A 20,713-nucleotide genomic window follows, 5' to 3' on the forward strand; every position below is an offset into this window, starting at 1 on the left:
AGCCAAAGATTTTCACACATCTCTGGTGAGAGACACCACAGTCTGTCCTTCCCCTCACTTTGAAAATCAATAATAAGCCTTTAGGTGCTCATCCACGTGTCTCAGTGTCTTCCCCTCTGTGAGACGCCTGAGGCACAATTTGTATTCAACTCAATAGGATACAGAGATTTGTGGGTTTTATGTCTGAACCCTGTGTGATGGGAGGGTTTGTTCTCATTTCATACTTTACAGTAAGTTAAGACATGTGTGTTTGAGATATTTCAGAGAGGTCTATGTCTCCCTCTAGTGGTTGACACAACAACGTACTAAACAAGTGGTGAATGACCATATTTTTCTTATAATCAGACATACTTGTAACAAAATAATTTAATGTGGCTGAAGTAAGTAGTCAAATAAATGGTGCACATCATTACAAAACAAAAAACAATACAAGTGCCTTAGTTACATTTGTGTTGATTTACTTAAAGCAGAAGTAAGCGATCCGGTCGTTTTCGCTAATGCTGCATTCCAGGCAGGCTTTTGAAATCGTAAATTACAGCTTCAAGTCACAACTTACGACTTTGTAGCGTTTCAGGCAACCCACTCGTGTTTTTCCGACCTGTTTTACCTGTGAAAGTCACTATAACGGCCACTCGTAACTTCTGACCCGTGAACTCGTACCAGATCAAACTGATACAACTTCACAGGTCGGAAAAACAGGAGTTACGAGTTTCCTTGAACGCACCATAACAGTCCTCGTCCCTACGTCGCCACATTCACGGCGTCCCTTGGCTGCACACACAGCCCTGCATGCCGTTCTCTCTCCTCATTGGATAAAAACTGTAGGATACGATAAATGTTTTCTCCTCGGCTCAGAGCAGAGCAGAGTGACTGACAGACCCGTGTTTCGGTCCAAACACTCTATGTAAGTGATTGCTGTCGGAAGATATAACTATTTAAGACTTATATTAACACAAATATATCACTTACTTCTGCTTTAAATTTTAATGCAATTTGTGAACCTGAAAAATAGCCTCTGCAAATGCAAATGCAAATGCAGACGAGTAAACACACAAACAAACATTGCTAAGGTGGCTACTTATTAAGACACATTAACACCTGAGCCTGGTTCTTTCTTCACCCAACATTGCAGACCTGCAGATACACAGATGTGTCAGACAGACTGTGCATTAAGCCTTTAACCAACTTTCAGACACATCCATTAAATGATAGTGAAACAGAGACTCACACATGGGCTGAGCTTACTGTGGTCAGTGACATCATGGGACAGAAGCTCTTCCTCATTCAAAATGACTCAGTGACGTTTGGGCCACTCACGGCTTGAAACACAGCTTACTTACTTACTTACCAAAGTTTCCGCCGAGCTTCAGCAACTTCATCTGAGCTGCTGGTCAGCAATCAGTTTTCAAGTCAAGTCCTGTAAGAGGAGTTCATTCAAGGGAAAGCAGCTCGTGTTCAGTTCAAGGAAGTAACACGTGAGATGGCCCCTTTGATGTTTAAAGATGCTTTCTGGGTAAGTCTGCTTTTGTAGTCTCATGCTTTGCCGTGGCTGTCCTTGTGTAGACTCATATCTTCGCAATCACGCATCATATGTTTATCTTATCTCAGTTCATAAGTAACATAAACTATACATAGTTCCTGTGAGTATCAGAAATACAGTAGCAATGTAGAGGTCAAATATGACATGTTAAAAAAACAAAAATGTGTTGATAATGTCACTTCAAGAAACATCTGTACAGTCCTCCCTCTCTGTGGAAGTTACTGTAACGTGTGAAAGGCCACCCTGCGCCTTACTGATCTTATATGACTTTATCTATCCGCCCTACATATGACTGAGTATGTCGCCCTCAAACTATTGCATATAGGTAGTTCTGCATTTTTACCACACAGTGTGACTCCAGGATTAACACAAGGACATGTTGTAATTCTTGTTGAGTAACAGAATTCATTGCAGAATTTCTCTTAATTTTTTCGATGTCTTCCCAACACAGGGGTCAGATTTTAATTGCCACGTTGGGTATGACGCTGTGATCCAAAGGTTACGAGATGGAAGGCAAATGTGCAAAGATGTGGAGGAGCTTTTAAAGATGAGGTAGTATGACTTTGTACAGATGTTTAAGTAGCTGAAATAAAAACTGACCATTAAACAAGGAGCTTATGAAGAATCCTTACAATACTATGGCCTATCTGTGTTTGTGGTGTTTTATCAGATTGCTTAAAAAAAATTATGTCACTGGGGATTTTGGTAATGTCAGAGGATGTTTATATTGCAACAATATGAGGCAGAGACAAGAAGATCTTTAAAGGTGTACAGAAAAGAAAATTGAATTTGAGCCCACTTTGGGTCATAAAATTAATGTGATAACTCATCTTTCAGACGTTGTAGGCCAAACTTTGTGCAAAATTCTATTTTTGAGTAAATCTGGGATGAAAGTGTGTATTTTTTTTTTCGCATTGGATAATGCAGGCGCACGGATTATACGTCAGCCTGTACACGATTCACCAGCCACTGATATTGGATCCGTCATCCGTCATTCAAACGTCTGACACACGCACACACACACGGAGCTCGGGCTCGCCCCAAGCTTTGAATATCCCGCCCGCTCGATAACGACCAATCAAATTCGTTTTCCTCACTCGAGTAAACTCGTGTTGCAGCTCGTGACAACTCGGCGCGACTAACAGGACAAACGGCCATTTCTGTACACCTTTAAATGAACTTCCTGGAAAATATATTTATGGCAATCTGATTCAGCAGCACATGTTATTAGTCACACTTATGTTCATCACAATAGATAAAGAACATTTTATCAGAAAGAAACACATCTTTGCTATGTTACAACTAGACTTCACAACAAAACACTAAAACACAAATGCTGTGCTTCAGGGTAACATGTTTGTCTGGTCATTCTCCACAGGGCACTAGCAGAGGAGAAATATGGGAAGGACCTGGTGGTTATTGCTCGCAAAGCTGGCGGCCACTCAGAGATCAGGTAAATGCATAGTGGGTGATGTCCTGATATCTATCTATATGTACACACACACACACACACACACACACACACACACACACACAGCGTTATCTGAATACAGAGTCTGTCTATATATATATATATATATATATATATATATATATATATACTGTATATTATATATACACAACGTTATCTGAATACAGAGATAGCGCTATTCAGATAACGCCGTGTGTGTGTGTGTGTGTGTGTGTGTGTGTGTGTGTGTGTGTGTGTGTGTGTGTGTGTGTGTGTGTGTGTGTGTGTGTGTGTGTGTGTGTCTACCACCTAACTATTTACTGCAGATGCATAGTAATTTGTACATAGTGGGTCATTATTTTTTTGCCTATTTCCTGTTTTTTCAAGTTTCCTCCACCCACTGCTAAACCTCAAAAAACAGAAACATGGCCTGACAATAATGAAAGACATTTTCTACTGCAACAATAAGGTGCAAGGTCAGTTGGTGTCTCTGACTCTCTGACTAATGAAGCACTATTTAATTACTGTCAGTGAATGAAAGTGAGGTGCCCTTGGTACTATTTTGTACAATCCAAACTGCTCTGGTGTGGCTGCTTCATCAGACCCCAACTGTAAATGAAAGGAACAGGAAGCAACTTTCTGGTTAAAAATAACAAGCTACATCTGAGTTGTAAAGGCCCAGTGGATGCTTCTTGTTTTATTTTTATCTTGTAAACATAATCAGCCTCTTCAAGGTAAAAGCTGAACCGAGTTGTTGAATCATCTCTGATCTCATATGTTCCTTTCAGCACCTTGAAAGCGTCCTTTGATCAATTAAAAACACGTAAGTTGTTTGACAAATCCAACCAAAGTATTAATTATTGCTGCTGTGTATCTTAATTGTGGTCAGATATTACTGTTTTGATTGTTTTTGCCACAGAAATTGAGAGCATTGGGAACTTTCACATCCAACTATCCGATATATTGAAAGAGGAGGTGAAAAAAATTGAGACATTCAGAGAACACCAGAAAGAGCAGAGGAAGAAGGTATTGGGAAATTTATGTTGCCTAACAACCAAACTATTGTACACAAACAGAGAGGTGCTAAGTTTGATTACCCAGATGACCACTGTGAGGTCATATTTCAAACACTGATATTTTTGGTTTCAAGTTTCAAGTGTATGTCAGCAACTGAACACTGCAACTGCATGAATACAAGTTTTAATTTTCACTGTACTGTTTCCTATTATAGCTCGAAAGCATCATGGAGAAGGTTCAGAAGAAAAAGGTTTCTTTCTTCAAGAAAACCATGGAGGTAGGGAAACAGCCACTGCTGGTTTCCTTTGAATATGTTTTTAACTTTAAATTCAGAAAGCAAACACTTCCTCTTTGTGAAGGTTCGATATGTTGTACGTGCATCATTGGCAGAAAGAGCAAACGCTGTACGTCATTTACGGTCAACGGGTTGTTGTTTCTCTTTTTTTTTGCAGTCAAAGAAGAACTATGAGCTGAGATGCAAGGAGGCAGATGAAGCAGAGCAGGGGGCTGAAAGGACCAACATAACATCTAAAAACTCAGAAAAGGTGCAACCAATGATGTCTCTACAGTAATGTAAAGACAAGTTTCTGAAGAAACTGATGCCCCAATTAAAGGAATCCATATGCAAACCCACAAGGGGTAGATCATTTTAATATTCAGCACTCGAACCATCACTGCAAGTAGGGCAGCACTTTTGTGGGAGAGACTTTGTGCAAAGTGCACCATCAGTGATGCAATGAAACAGCAAGCAAAGAGGAACAAAGTGTTGCTGTGTCAATGTGTTATCTGTCTTGTTTCAGGCTCCCCAAATAACCCTGATTGTCTAAATAGACATATTCACATACAAGGTTTATGTCTCTCTGGCTTGTGATCAGACTTTATCAAATTGGTCATGTGTGTTGCTTCCTGTGTAAAATTTGTTTCACAGGTACGTCACAGAGCCAAGCAATGCAGACAGACAGCCACTGAAGCAGGTATGCACATTTCCTCAGATGTCTTTTTTTAACCTGCATATATCTGCTTTTCTTTTGAATCACATCATCTGGCTTCAACTGGTGATGTACATTTAGAGAGTTATTTGTGTAAATGATTCACTTTACATTGAGTAGTTGTCAATTCTGAAGCAAAACTGCACAAAGTTTACTCCTCTTTATTGCTGTATTTCATTTCTAATTCCAACTATCTACAATTATACTCACAGAGAAGCTGTACTCCAACTCCATTGCTGAGCTAGAAAGCATTCGCCGGGACTGGGAGGAAACACATAAGAGCACATGTGAGGTACAGTGGATGATAGCCTATTCCTATATCCTGCAATGCTCTCTGACACAGAAAGTTGCAAGTTGGTCTAACCAGACAAACTTAACCTCACACCACATCCCTTTAACTGCAGAATCTCTTAACACCTGCTTATTGCTGACCAGTGGAGAAATACATCTCATGTTGCAGTGAGCATGTTTAAAACTGCAGAAGCCTATTCATGTGGTAGTCAAGTATAATAGAGCCATGTTATGTTCATGCAGATAAAACAGGCTATGCACACAAATACAGTATGACCAGTGTTGGGAAACATGAGAAAACAACCATGTCTCAATAAGTTACTGATATTAACTAGGGAATGTTACAGTGGAGGGTTACGTGTGTATGTTTTTTGTTTGTTTGTTTGTTTTTTTAGGTGTTTCAGCAAATGGAGGGAGATCGCATCACCAAGCTCAGGTGTGTTCTTTGGGACCACTGCAACCACTTCTCCATGCAGTGTGTCAAAGATGATGAGGTGAGCTCACTTTCCTACTGTCACATCATGATAACACCATTGTAAGAATACTATAGTAATTTGTTCACTACTATGATGGGCCATATTGGTACTAATCAATTAACAACTACTGCAGTGTGTTAAAGCAGAAGTAAGTGATATATTTGTGTTAATATAAGTCTTAAATAGTTATATCTTCCGACAGCAATCACTTACATAGAGTGTTTGGACCAAAACACGGGTCTCCCAGTCCCTCTGCTCTGCTCTGAGCCGAGGGGAAAACATTTATCGTATCCTACAGTTTTTATCCAATGAGGAGAGAGAACGGCATGCAGGGCTGTGTGTGCAGCCAAGGGACGCCGTGAATGTGGTGATGTAGGGACGAGGACTGTTATGGTGCGTTCAAGGAAACTCGTAACTCGTGTTTTTCCGACCTGTGAAGTCATACCAGTTCGATCTGGTACGAGTTCACGGGTCGGAAGTTACGAGTGGCCGTTATAGTGACTTTCACCGGTAAAACAGGTCGGAAAAACACGAGTGGGTTGCCTGGAACGCTACAAAATCGTAAGTTGTGACTTGAAGCTGTAATTTACGGTTTCAAAAGCCTGCCTGGAACGCAGCATTAGCCAAAACGACCGGATCGCTTACTTCTGCTTTAATGCAAACAGGACAGTTTGTGACAGTTAACTAATTTCAAACAAAAGAAGGAAATGCACAACTAACACATTATAAATGTAAACATGAATTATTAGTTTTACCAGAAAATGTAATCTAACAGTCAATATAAATGCATTAATGATTTCCTCCTCAGCATCCTATGTGTTCAGCTTTGAATTAATGCTTGATTTTTATCCAGACACAGGTTCAAATACTTATGTGCAAATATAATTTAAGAATCAGCACTTCCTTTGTTACTGCACTCTGCTCTGCATTTAGGCTACAATTAAGTTCAAGGACCTTAATTCCCACACTGTGTGTGGTAATGTCAGCCTGACAGTGTGGATAAGTCCAATATGATCATTCATGACCCCCAGCGGATGTGCAGATTAGCAAATGCTAAATTAAAAGCCTTAACTTCGTTTTAAACATTATACCATACCTGATAAACATAAGTGCTGATGTGCTGAAGTTAGTATCTGGCTCAAAACATTACTGTGCTGCTAACGTATATAGCTCCATAGCTAGTGTGACAGTGGACTGTGGGAATAATTTGTCTAAAACCCTTTCACCTTTCAAATGTAGTTTTTGGAGGAGGTGAGGAAGCAGCTGGAGCAGTGTGACATCACAACAGACAACGACTGCTTCATAAAGATAAAAGGCACAGGATCAAGGCCTCCAGGTGAGCTCTAATGGTGGTGCACCAGGCATTCGAATAATGAGGAAGTTTTGGAAGCTACTCAGGACTCACATAGCCATTTCCTTTCAGAGAAAACTACAAATTTGAAAAGAGAAGTGAGAAAAAGTGCAGGAGCAAAATGATGGGATTCTGAGGGCCACTCAACTAATAACCTTTCTGTTTTAGCAATGCTGCAGAACACGACTTGTCCTCACTTCTCAAATGAGCAACTTTCTTTTCCTCCCAAAGAGCCCGTTGTGTTTGAGAGCTGCTACCCAACACATGCATCTGGAGAAACCAATGGTCAGGCTGTTTTTGAAGGAGAACAAGATGTGATGAAGAGGTGTGAGACAAATAAGCTAAGAGGCGGCATCAGGAGGAGATCACATTGTCACTGTACAAGATAACTTAAACAATTATACATCAAGACAACAGGATCAGTGTCGCACTGAGAAATTGCTTTCTCCTCCTGATTCATCCTTTTTTCAGTTCCTTTTGACATGTTGACCCTACACCACACCTCACCTCTATTCCTAATATCTGACTTGAACTTGGGTCACACAGGTGCTCTCGTGCCCTTCTCGGAAGCTCTGTGAACATCAGCGTTGACCGTCCGCAGAACGCACGATCAGCACTGACATCTGTTGGCAACCGTATGTACTACAATTACTCATTTCCCATTATCTCACAGTTCATTACATTAGAGATGTTATTAATTATTCAGTTTTATCTTAATTATTGTAGTTTCCCTCATATCTTCATGTATTACTGTGGATTACTTTTTCACTCATGGATTTACCTTTTAGAAAACACAATATGTGCCCTAAGGTTTTAAAACTGACATGCGCTTGATGTGAATTCATACAATTTAGTAAGCCACATAATGTAGACAAAGCTGAAGTATAAAAACCAATTGAAAGTGTCATCTTACTCTATATACTTACAAAACACAGCATCCTATGTGGGATTCAGTGTTTTATAAACTGAATAAGAAAACATATTGTAAATTTGAATTGAATAAATAAATGTATTGTTTAACTTAATTTGATTTTTAAGAGATGCTAACCTTTGGCATTTGCAACTGTCTGTTGTGACTCTAGTCTCAGTTGAGAGTTCAGACCCTGGATATGAACCTATACTAGGCCTCCTGCAGGACAGAGCATTGGCCTCATTACCAGCTGATGAGGAGGAGGACATCTACATAGCAGTTTATACATATGCTGCACAGGTAATTATATGGCAGCACTTAATCATTGGACAAGAAACAAAGTTTGATGAAAGCAGATGACCCTTCATCTTTTTCATGTTTGTTGACGGGTCAGGTGGATGATGAGTTGTCTGTGAGCAGAGGCGACAGGGTCCGAGTGTTGGATAGAGGAGAAGACGGCTGGTGGACAGTGGAGAGGGACAACCAGACCGGACTGGTGCCAGGAAATTATCTGGGAAAACTCTGAGCACATACACACACAAACAATAAATATATGACACAGCAGTCAATAATTCCTGCTGTGTCATTGCCTACAGTCACATACATGAACATGCATGCATACAGATTCACTTATCACACACTTGCTCTGCCTGACCTCCTGGATAAATCTTCTTTTTCTCTTTATTTTTTTTTTCTCTTTACAATCAGCTGTCAAGTTTACCTGATTTCCTAGAACCTGCACTGAATGTATCATTTAGTGGGAATGAAGCTGTTGAAAGATTAAGTGGGATTATTATTTATTAATTGTGAATTAGTCATATTTAACCCTGCTACCTCATGTGCTTTATGGCTGGGATTCTTATTGTCTTCACTCACTTTGCTTAGACTGATGTATGAACAGTGTCAGTGGACTGGACAAACTAAAAATAAATTAGCTCTTAAAATTTTGATAACCTTCAAAAGAAAATGGCTTCCACTGACATTGCTCCATCAGTCATTTTTTTTGTCCTTTATTTGGCAGTACTGAACAACCAAGAAAACAATCAGTTGTTAGTAGAACAAGCTGTACTATATAAAGCTGAGCTCTGGACATCTACAATGACATTACCTATCGCAGGTTATTCAGACTTAAAATGGCACTGACATAATTGACTGATAATTATGTTCAGTTGGTTAGAAAATAGAGGAGTGCATCTGATGCAAGATTTAAATAAGAGTGTGTGGTCATATTTAGATGAGCACCTACCTCAGGTGCTCATATGGTTTTGTTTTGGTATTTGTGTTGTGTTTGTGAGCTGGGAAAAATAGAGGGCCATGTACTCACGTAATAACTGCATGTCTGCTGTCTAAAAAGTATTTTCTGTGACACCTGGGAAGATCATCAGTTACCATGGAGATGGAAGTACAAAAGTTAGCTGAGGAAGCTATACCCCTATCTGTCAAATGATGGCATGCTGATTTGTTTGACTATATCCATATTTTCCATGTGCCTGATGAATTATCAAATCATTATCTCTGTAGACATTGTTTAGCGGGTTACACATTTACTTTCATATAAACTGATGTGAATAAAAAGAAAATGAAACAGTCAAGTTAAAATGTATGAGTTTATTTGTCCCCTGCCTGTTCTTTGCTCTATACACAATTTCATTTATTGTACTTTTAGCACTAACTAAATATCTAGGGGTCAATTTAACAGCTCAGAAATATTCAAACAGAGCCCAATTTCACACAAAAAATGTATAAAATAATTGGTCATATTTCTTTATAGCAGGTTTATAACTAGCAAACTAAACAGAAATAAATCAAACTGAATCTACACAAACACAAGTCTTCAGGTAACACTGATAATACTCCAACTAATAGCACTGGAGACTAAAAGGTTGATTCACAATTTATATATAAGCAATGGCTCACTAGTGAAGCTAAATTCAGAGGACATCCACACCAAAACAGAATGTACATCATTCACGATCTGGATATTTGTGACTATGAGAAACTCTTTCTACCAAACATAGCTTTAAGAGATTAAAGGCAGAGGTGCTCCGCCAACAAAAATGCAAAGACAAGAGATACAAACACTAAATCTGTTCTATCTATGGTAAAAAGTTTTTCCATTTTCACAAAGTCTGGTCAAAGCCCACATGTTAGGAACAGTGTACATGTTCTTTTTAGCATAGATGTTGCATTTTAACAACTAGGAAATTTCTCCAGAGCTCCAGCCATAGTGCAAACAAGTGTGCAGGGAATTATATTCCATGCCACACTCACAATCATAATAACACAAAGAAGCTCCAAATTACTTCTCATCATGCTCACTGGAAATGAGCCCAAATTTTATCCATTAAAAGAAACAAGAAAAATCTGCATCAATATCACAAATGTCAATAAGCCATATACAACTTTGGCTTTTATAAGTAAATCAGTATTTATGAGGGAAAAAAACAAACATATAAAGTAACAGTAACTTACAATGCATGTCAATAAATAACTGGTTTTGTCTTTTAGCCCCCACCCACCCAAACCACATCATCAGTGTTCGCTACTTTATCATGAATTGTGCAAGGTGTGCTTGAGCTTATATAACTACAGCTGAAATCTACTGTGGACATGTCCGGTGACGCTCCTTTTAATTTTCTGAGTGCTTCGCTGACTGGCTGCATCCTTCATGCATAGCTGTTGGTTGTGACCAGTAGCTCATACGCTGGGTCGTGACTCCTCCTGCACAGCACCACGCAGGCACAGAGCATCCCCAGCATCTGCAGGCACACGGCACAGGAATGAAAGAAAAGCTTTTACTTAAGTCATTACGTCCTTGGAAGGCAATTGAGACAGGAGTGTGATCAAACTGCAGGAGCTCAGGATCAAATTCAATGGGAGTGTTTGGACAGACAGCTGAAGCTCTTTAAACCAGCATCCAGATCACATGGACTCATTTCTTTTTGTCACCATGCAACAATGGAAAATCACGCTGCAGAAGCAAGCGCTTTTAAACCAATTAGCAGAATCTTTTCACACAATCAGAATTCATGCTATTTTATAATGAGGATGTTTGAATGTAAAATAAAATGATTTGCCACGCTGCCTAAGCAAGGGTTTGCTGGTCAGCAGCAACCATGCTGCGCTGTTGAGCACACCAGAAATCCTTTGACACAATTAGGTCAGAACTGCCGTCAGCTCAGTTTTCTGCCAACAGAGATAACTGCAGCTGTAACCATGTCCCCACTAAACATGATTTTAGAACAGTCTGATAGTAAGAAATCTTAAATGTGTTTTATTTGCAGAAAGGCAGCATAACTGATGAATTACCGTAACCTCAGTGTGAAGTACTCAAACAGGCTCTTAGATTTGGGATCACTGTCAAATTTTCGCGATAAATAGGATTACATATCAAAAACTTCAATTTGAGAAAATCTCTAACAGTACAGCAGTCAAACAACTGGACCGATTTCTATGCATCTGCTGTCCATCTGTGTTATTTATTGTCCCCCTTACCTGTATAGATGCAAACGTTAATGCAGCCCATATGACATACATCATGATCTCCTTTAACTTCTTCACAACAAGAGCTTCACAACCCTACAACAGAAAATAAAAGACATTAAAAGAGTTTCATGGCCATAACGAATACACAAGCGACAAGAACTGTTTCGTCTGTGGGCTCATGCTTCTACACTGAAGCGTGCTGTGTTTACCTCTTGGTAGAGATCTGCTGGTCGAGTGAGAGTGCCAGTGCAGTTGCTGATGTTGGGCTGACAGCAGCTGACTGGTACGCTGTTGTTCTTGGATTCTTTAAACCAGCGAGTGTTCCTCCAGTCAGAGTAGTTGTGAATGCCACAGCAGTGAAGCTGACAAAAATATACATCAAAACAAGAGGGCATTAGAAATATTAGAACATTAAGGCTGTTTAATTTTTATCTGTCAAAAAAACAAGATTTGACACAGTTGACTTTTTTTCCCCTCACCTGCCTCTGTACATAGTCAATAGCACGGCTGGGAGCATCAGTGTTGGTGCCGTTGTACTCATTGTAAACCTTCTGAATGGAGTGATTCACCTCATCTTCAACCTGAAACATTTACACAGGTGCTGTTAACAAGGTAGGGCTTAAGGCAGCACTCTCACCCTAAAGATTTGCAAAACACGATACAGAATGCAGCAATAACTGCATTTTCATACAATAATAATACTTTTTAATCTTAAACACAAAAATTCAGATCCATCTATAAATCACTACAGCAATCCAGTTAGTGTGTGTTTACCTTTGCCCTGTATATGTAGCCCAGCACCACCACCACACACTCTGTTACAAACACCAGCAGGAGAATGGCAGCAAACTGAAATAACATCAAAGACGCATTGTTCAGACACCCATTATTAAGGTTAAATAAACATTTATCCACAGTCTGATGTTGATTTGTTTCTTCCATGACTAACAGACATGTAGAGCACACTCACTGTTGCCAGTCCACAGGAGCTTTCACGTATTGTTGCACAGCAGCCAATCAGGCCGATGATGAAGAGCAGGGTCCCAACAGCTATTATAATGACAGCAGGGATCAAAGTGTACACGTCTTCAAAGAAGTGGTCATAGTCATCATATGTGATAAACACATAGGCTCCAATGTAGCATAAAATTCCGGCGGCGGCCTGCATGTAAAACCAAAGAAACAGGGATCAGAGACACAGAGAGGACGTCCTTCAAAGGACCACACATGACTGTCACATTCACTTGTTAACTATATGTCATAATAAATATTCTTTCTCTATTCATTACTGACTGATGATGAACTATTTTTTCTGTCATGATGATAAACTCTTCAGTGCAGCAATGCAGCTGGGTGGTGCCTTATGATGAGTGTAGAGCTGTTAGGCTAAGTATTTATTTGCTGATTTTTATTCAGGATGACATTGATAACCTTGTAGAAACAGTTTTGGCAATCCTGGACGTAACTGTGATCATGCCAGTATGACACACAGAGACAGGTCAACAATTAATGTCCAATTACACACATATGTACAAGCTTATGAATAATGGCAGATAGGCTAAAGCTCAGATAATAACAAGTTTGAGAGACAGGTGCAGGGTGAACTAGGCCGGTTGATATCTCTACATTCTGGGATTACACCCTCCAGGGCTCATTTTGTGGTTTGCATTTAATCATTATTGTGTGTTTTAATCAAACCGTGTGCTGATCTGTTGCTGGAACAATGATGTGGTGTAGCTTCATGTAGCACTGCAGCCGCACTCAGCTGACGCTACAGCACCTGGCAGCTGCCGCATAACGTCATATACAACTGGTGGGCGGCAGCTACCGACACACTGCTGCACAGCTGGAGCCCGTCTCAACATTGCCTCTCCGTTTTACAAACCTCTCGGTGAATTACAAAACGCGTCGGTGAATAACCCGCCGGGCCCGTCTATCGTCTAATCTGTCCCCCCCGCCCCGCAGCGCATCTCTGGCGCAGTTTGCTAGCTAGAGCTAACGCTCATCACTGGGATGCTGCTGCTGCACATTGTTCAAACATCTGCTCGTTTTTCTTACCCAAAATATGAGATTGAGAAAAACCAAGACGGTTTTGGATGACGTAATTCCACACTGTCCCATTGTGTCTTGAGCATTAAAATTAAAATTGTGGGTAAACAAAACAAAATATATTGATGCACCTTGCACCTTCGCTGTTACAATAATAAAATGGCTTCGGTGGTCCTGCCCCGTTGTGCACAGGCTTCTGGGCTCCACCAATGAAATCACCGCAATCAACAGCCCCCCCCAAAGGTCACGTGCTTAGATGACATCATCATTCAAAACAAACAGCCCAGATGTATGGTGGCTATGTGAACATTGATCCCCTGGAACAATGTAACACACACACACACACACAATGCAACTGTTGCATTTAATCTGAAACCATGTATTAGTTCATTAACCATAACATTACCATCCCCATCACACTCATTATTACACAGCCATTCATATAATCGTCCTGTAGAAGATGACAATTCACTATAATGCCTCAAGAGGTCATTTATCATCATTTGTTCACCACAAAGTGAATTGAAATCAAAGTAATAGGTTGTAATATGTCAGGACGCTTATCATAAGTAATAACAGATACACTATTTATGTTTCATCTGTTCAACACTGCCTGTTTAGTACCTGCATGTTTCTAGAAAATGCATTGCAACCAGATATGAATTCATATTTAAGCCTTTATCAACTCAGGTGGGATTATTGCATGCAGATAGCACCCCTCTCCTGAACACATAGCTAATATGAGTCCATTGAAGAACAAAAACAAAACAAAAACATAGTGGTGCAATCACCACTGAGATTTTACTGCTGTGAAGTGAAGGTTTTCATGCCAGGGGGTGGCAGTGTATGACTGCTAGTTTTATACAGGCATGAAATGTGTATCAAGTGAGCACAGTGGTTGAGACCACCCTGCAACCATATGACAATCCTTTTGCTGACTACATATATTTTTCAGATGTTCAGTCTTAGGCTTGAATAAATAATAATGTACAAACAGCATCCTCACAGTCCTTGGCAAAAATAAATGAATGTAAGAGACAAATTTGATATGGTCCATCTGTCTCTACGTGAAACCTATGAGACCTGTGCATCTGCTATGAGGTCAAGATAAATTACTCAATAGACAATGTGGACCTTTGGGGCACAGAGTCAGTAATGACTCGGACTGGTGCCCAAAGCGTTGGTTTTATTGAGTTGAAACTTGTCACATTTGTTTCTGTCAGCTTTTGGTGTTCAGACTGAGGGCTGGAGCTGCTTCTTTTGACACAACATTCATTCACTGTGTGAATTATGCATTGAGCTACCCACATGGCTGTAATTTGACTCATTATTAAAACAGGACAATAAAAAACAAAGAAACAAGCAGACACATAGAGAAAGACAGGACAACAAAAGTCCCTGTCCCTGGATATATGCCAATGATTTTAGGTCATATGACAAGTTAATGTGAAAACTCAAAGACGTCTGAGGTGAACTTTTGTTCTTGGATTCAAGGATGAACTTGTTAGATTTTCATAATCAAAGGTCAGGGTCACTGTGACTTCACAAAAGACGTTTTGGACCATTCATAGTCTAATTATGACAAAGAATTTACAAAAATGTCTGACAGGATAAAATGATGAAAACAACTATCAAAAGGTTAAAGTTCAACTAAGGTGTGACACTGTATTCTGCAAAAACACCTTTCTGACCATTATTCAATGCTGTAACTCATATTGTGACCATATTTTACATTTGGTCAGACACTGAATTGGTGGATTTAATCTTGGTGCACTGCCCACAGATCTTATGTGCAGCCCTGTTGAATATGTGCAAATGTGAATAATATGTGTTTTATAATTTGAAGAGTTCATTTGCAAAAGCAGATAAGTGCCATTTTGAAAAAAAAATGAGCTGAGGCTTTGTAATTATTCTTTGCATAGTGTTGTTTTCAATAAAACAAAAATTTTTTGAGATATGTCTGTTTTATTACATCTCAAAGTCACTCAACTTTGGTTTGACTGATATCACCTTATGTAAATAAAGAATGAAGATTCTAGAATTTTTTTTAAACGGAGTTATCTGCTTTTGCAAATGAACTCTTCATTTGTTGTTTTTCTTCAGAAAAATCTACAATTTTACATTTTTTTGGATGAATGTCTGCTGTCATGGTGACAGATTTGTGTCTAATCAGAATTCACTTTCATGTGTGAAAACAAGGATTTTTTTTTTATTATTATTTGTTTCTGTCATGAGTGAGAAAACACACTGACTGTTTGGAATATATCAACAGTGCAGTAATTCTGTTTTCTATGTAAGATTAAAAAACATTTAATTCATTTTCATACAACTGAGTGCAGATTTCCAGTGAGATCAGACTCAATGGGGACTGGAAAAGGTCACAGTTCAATATAGCGACAAAAATCATAAATTATCATATATCATTTGTGCATGGATGCAAATTGAGTTGCCCAGTGAGGATATCATAATTTATACAGTAAATGTGATGCCTTGCTGTCTGCTATGCTTGTTCAAATTAAAATGCCCTCACATGACATGTGAAACCCATTTGGGACCAAAGCTTTAATTACTAAATAAAAAAATGTCCAAGAAACACCCTGATACAAACAAATGGTAAACAGTAAAACATGTTTCTGTTCCTTAATGCAAGAAAAAAAAAATTGTCACCGGAGCAGTTTAGGTTAACACAGCATGATTTGCATGACTCTGCATCATCAAAATGCCAGGTGACTAATCTTAGTCCGTCTGATATAAAAATAAATATTAGCATTAAAGGTCACATTAACCTCTTCAAAATGAAGACATCTGCAGTTACTGATAATTGTATCTGTTTTTAATTATACCCATGTAACAGGTACCACAAGTTGAATAACATTTAGTTTTGTTGTCTTTTCTCATTCAAGAGCCACACAGTTACAAAATTACACACACTTCTCAGTAGAGTCTTAATGCCACATTAGCTTTTCCTTTGAATTATTTTAATCACACTACAGAGAACCTTGTGTCCTTTTTGATGACCGCCTATATTGAAATTCTGGGTATTGCCAAGCTTTGGTGATTGTTAGATTTCATGTACAATGCAACTGTGCAAAATGGGAATCGTTCTATATATTGACCTTTATCAACTCTTGCCACATTCATTTTTCTCTTTCTCATTTTTTTCTCCATTCCCCACTGTCACACTGATACAAATCTATCTAATAACAATATCTTTCCCTAGAATTTAATTTCAAATTGTTTTTTATCTTCGGCAAACATTGGCAGAGCTGTTCATCTGCGTAAGAAAGACGGATTATTGGATCAATCTGTGCACATAAAGGAAGAAAGTATTTCCGTGAGCCATAAAGCTAATACAAAGAGATGCTAAATCGAAATCTCTTATTCCCCCAGGAGGGAGGAAACATGATGCACATCATGTGATGTTTATCCACGCTCAAATTGTGTGGAGACACTCCATCTCTAAACAGTTAACACTTTGCAACATGTTTGGATCTGTAATATCAAGTCATGAGAGGGTAGTTATACTGGGGTGGGGGTGGGGGGGTTCATAATTAGTAACACTGAACTGTACTGCGCAACAGGCAATATAGATATTTTAGATTCATATCCAGACAGTGCAACAACAAAATGTTATCACCGACTCATTATAAACACTGTCATGAATTTCAGCTCTAAAAAAGTGTTTTCAGTGCAAACATCATTACAAACCAGCAGTTTCTACTTTTAACCTAAAAGAACCAAACAAATCTCTCTTGTATGTTTTTATGTTTTGGAAGTTTGAACTCTTTTTGAGCAATCTTATCAAATTGTACCCAATTTTCTAGCCTACTAACCTACTTATGTTCTGCACCTGAAAGTTCCACGTTCTTGATGCTGTTGTTTGACAAAATAACCATCGGTTACAATGTGTGATAGGGAGGGGAAGAAATGATTTTCTGTTCTTCACATGCTGAGAGACTCAAAGAAAAAACAGAATTAGCCTATTTGTTTGCTGCAACTTTAGTGAGAGCCCACAATAACCGATCAGTGCTCTCTTATGAATACAACGGGTTATATGAACTTAGAGGACCACATAACATGAGAGTCAGTTGACAGATTATAAGAAACATCTCTCTGTGTTCCACAGCACCACAAACGGCATCAACCAGAATGGCCATTCATTTCAACACCTGCTTAAACAATATAAATGAGAAGGTTTAGGTTTATTGTGTCAGATTCCTTTAGCAAATGTGACAACTGACATGCAGTATATGCTTTTTTTTTTTTTAAACAATTTTAAATCAGTGTCACTTATATTGAGTCAGAACTGTGAGGTCCACCAGATGCCTAGACATGACTCTCACCTGTGAAGTGGATTATAGCCGAACTAAGTCTTCCCTTAGCTCACTCACTACTTTGTGCAATCCACACCTTAAAATTAGATAAAGCCAATAGGTGAGGTTATTGTGGGAGAGATATTGAAATAGCTGTATATAACACACAGAGATTGGCCTAAGGCAATGTAGCTGGGTCCATCTCACTTCACGACTATTGATCGAGAGAACAGATCATCCCTTTATGCATAGGACAAGTACAAAAGACAATATTGACTTATGTCGAAATATTCAGGTAGCCAGACAATGTGATTTATATAAGCTGCCCACATTTGTATTTATATAAGTGTTATTTTAGACATGCTTTTAGCACCGAAGCAATTTAATCATGAATGATGATGAATGAATGATCATGATCTGAATAAGCAGCTGATTGGTAATGCTAGGCCTGTGAATAAAGGTTATGGAGGTTGTGTGTAGATCCCCCTGGAGAGAAAATCAGAGGGGGGAATTCAGAATTAAGGTTTTCATTCCAGGATGAAGCTGGCCGTATATCATAACATTTGTGAGTCTACAGTAAATGCAAGAGAGCACTGAGCCATCTATCTGACATTGGCTTTTCCCAGTATTTTCTGTTCTGTCCATTGTCATGCAAGGAAACAAGTAGAAGAATTGGTCACAGTGAAGTGAGGCATTGTTCCCTTGAAGCAGTTCTATGAGCTCAAATCACATCACAGCAGTGCAAATAATAGCCTAATTTTTATTTGATAGAAATATTTTTAACAACATGACAATGTGAAATATCATCATTGAAATAAAATGAAAAAACATAAAAACATTTACTTGTATTGCGAATGGCACAGGATCTGTAGACTAAGTATGGCAGTAACATTTAATTACAATCATGATGAGCAGGACACTGTAGTCTGTGTCTAATTCATTTATTTTAATCTATCAGGTCAAATGACCTCGACTCCGTGTTCATGCCAGAGGTCCATCTTCTGTATCACTTTCTGCTTTGAATGTAGTTTCCTAAAATCTTCATCAACAAGTCCGCCTCCTGAAACACAGAGTCCACGACGTCAAATTATCATACAAAATCAATTTGTGACAGGAAAACAAACATATATATATATTTGGAGATCAGTGGCACCACCTGATTTTTCGAGCGGCTCTCCTGTGGGTCGACCTGGGCTTGCAACGCCACCCGCAGAAACTCTTGGAAAAGCTCCCCGAGGGCGCTCTGCTCTCCAGGGAGGGTGACTTCCAGCGAATCAACGCCTTGTCCCTCCGCTGAAGGCAGCATGGGGGTATCCATCACACTCTTCTTTCCCATGAAGTGACCTGCCAAGTCAGAAAAAAACGCTCATTAACGTCCGAAATTAGGTGAAAGCAGAAGGAGGGGAAACAAACCTCAACATAGTTTATCACAAAGAAAATGTAAACAGCTATTCATTTACTGTACATTAAAAAAAATTTTTAAAAAAAGTATACAATTTGATAGGATTTACTCCAAGATTCAAAGGTGAGTCTTACCTGTAGCCCAAAGATTGCCTCTTGGATTCACTTTAATTTTTGCAACTTTATTCCTAAGCTCAGTCAAATCAAAACTGACTGCAGCGGTTAAAGAAATGAAGGAAAACAAAACAAGGTAAGTAAATAAGCCACACTGGCAAACGTTGTTCAGCGTAAACCCTCTCATCTCAACGCGGAGTGATGATGCTCTGATCCTTCTGGGAGAAAGTTTCCAAGCGTCTCCTGTTGGTTCGAGGTAGCTCAGGCGCATCCTGCTTTTTATAGGCTCTCCTGGCCGGGGTGGGCTCTCTTTACGTTGCGTGTAATTTTTTATTCAGCCTGCTGCGTAAATCGGAACGCACCCCGTTGACTCATTGCCAGGGTTTCACGAGACCGCCTCTGTTAAGGCTGTGCGTCTTTTACGCACCGAGCAACTAGACTGCCCAGCTCCGGATGCGAGTGTTTGTCACCCATCTGGATTAGAAGTGACGCAGCCAAATGCAAATATATATTTTTCACAGAAGAGGGTTGATTAATTCAGATTTGATTTTTATTTCCCTCTGTCTGTTCCTCTGGGAGTATTTTCAGAAATTCTGGGGCACAAGCACAAGTAATCCAAGTGTTGCGTGACCTCAAGTGTTTTCCCCAAATGCTACATAGCAATAATATGGCACAACATAGCTATTGAAAGCTCAATGAACTCGCACCATAAACTGTGAATGAACATATATTTTTGAGGCTGTGCTTTGCTGGTAAAATATGTGGTCTGATCCACAAAATGAGACAGGTGCATGCCTCTCCCTCCTTCCACATGGGCTAATCATTTACTGCCCGGGTCCCTCCACCCCGACTCTGTCTCTGGTGGCCAGGCCTGGCCCTTTACAATGAGCAACGTGACATTTGGCCAGTTGCAGCATGCCGCTGTGATCACCATCAGTCCTCTGAGGACAAGAACCTGCTGATTCTCGCTGCTAATTTAGAGCTGATAAGACAGACGGCCTCTGTGTCACTTCAGGGTGCTAAAGCTGCAAGTTTATGGAGGAGCTGCAGCTTGTGTCTTGCTCTTTTCACAACCTTTGGCATTCACACAGACACCTACTTGTGATTTCAGGAATTCTGCACTACTGAATGTCAGTCTCATTAAGAGACTAACAAAGTCTGACCATCACAGCCTCACTCTCACCAAGTTCACAGATTGGGTGATCTGTCACTGCATCTTCCCTCAAAGGTGCTACAGATATTTGCATCTTAGTCTCAAACCAACTGATTAACAGATCAAAGCTTGCAACTCATTTCAAGCCATAATCAGATGAGACTAAATTAAGT

General features: G+C 39.5%; 2 protein-coding genes across 2 annotated transcripts; one reads left to right on the top strand and one right to left on the bottom strand.

Annotated features, from left to right (window-relative positions):
• Positions 1–1,312: 1,312 nt before the first annotated feature.
• On the top strand, positions 1,313–9,554 carry LOC311004005 (proline-serine-threonine phosphatase-interacting protein 1-like). Its single transcript, XM_083995940.1, has 15 exons — positions 1,313–1,513; positions 1,992–2,092; positions 2,919–2,993; positions 3,779–3,813; positions 3,910–4,016; positions 4,222–4,284; positions 4,460–4,552; positions 4,936–4,981; positions 5,209–5,288; positions 5,683–5,781; positions 7,003–7,099; positions 7,346–7,439; positions 7,661–7,749; positions 8,197–8,324; positions 8,419–9,554. Exons 1-15 carry the CDS (start codon positions 1,481–1,483, stop codon positions 8,548–8,550), a joined length of 1,272 nt encoding a protein of 423 aa, XP_083852066.1. The 5' UTR covers positions 1,313–1,480; the 3' UTR covers positions 8,551–9,554.
• An 82-nt stretch (positions 9,555–9,636) lies between these two features.
• Positions 9,637–13,699, bottom strand: tspan3b (tetraspanin 3b). The gene is made up of 7 exons (XM_084001713.1): positions 13,569–13,699; positions 12,481–12,672; positions 12,285–12,359; positions 11,990–12,091; positions 11,720–11,872; positions 11,520–11,603; positions 9,637–10,783 (listed from the first exon to the last, which is right to left on the bottom strand). Exons 1-7 carry the CDS (start codon positions 13,629–13,631, stop codon positions 10,691–10,693), a joined length of 762 nt encoding a protein of 253 aa, XP_083857839.1. The 5' UTR covers positions 13,632–13,699; the 3' UTR covers positions 9,637–10,690.
• Positions 13,700–20,713: the final 7,014 nt, after the last annotated feature.

This window comes from Trachurus trachurus, assembly GCF_905171665.1.
Source record: "Trachurus trachurus genome assembly, chromosome: 3".
NCBI lineage: Eukaryota > Metazoa > Chordata > Actinopteri > Carangiformes > Carangidae > Trachurus > Trachurus trachurus.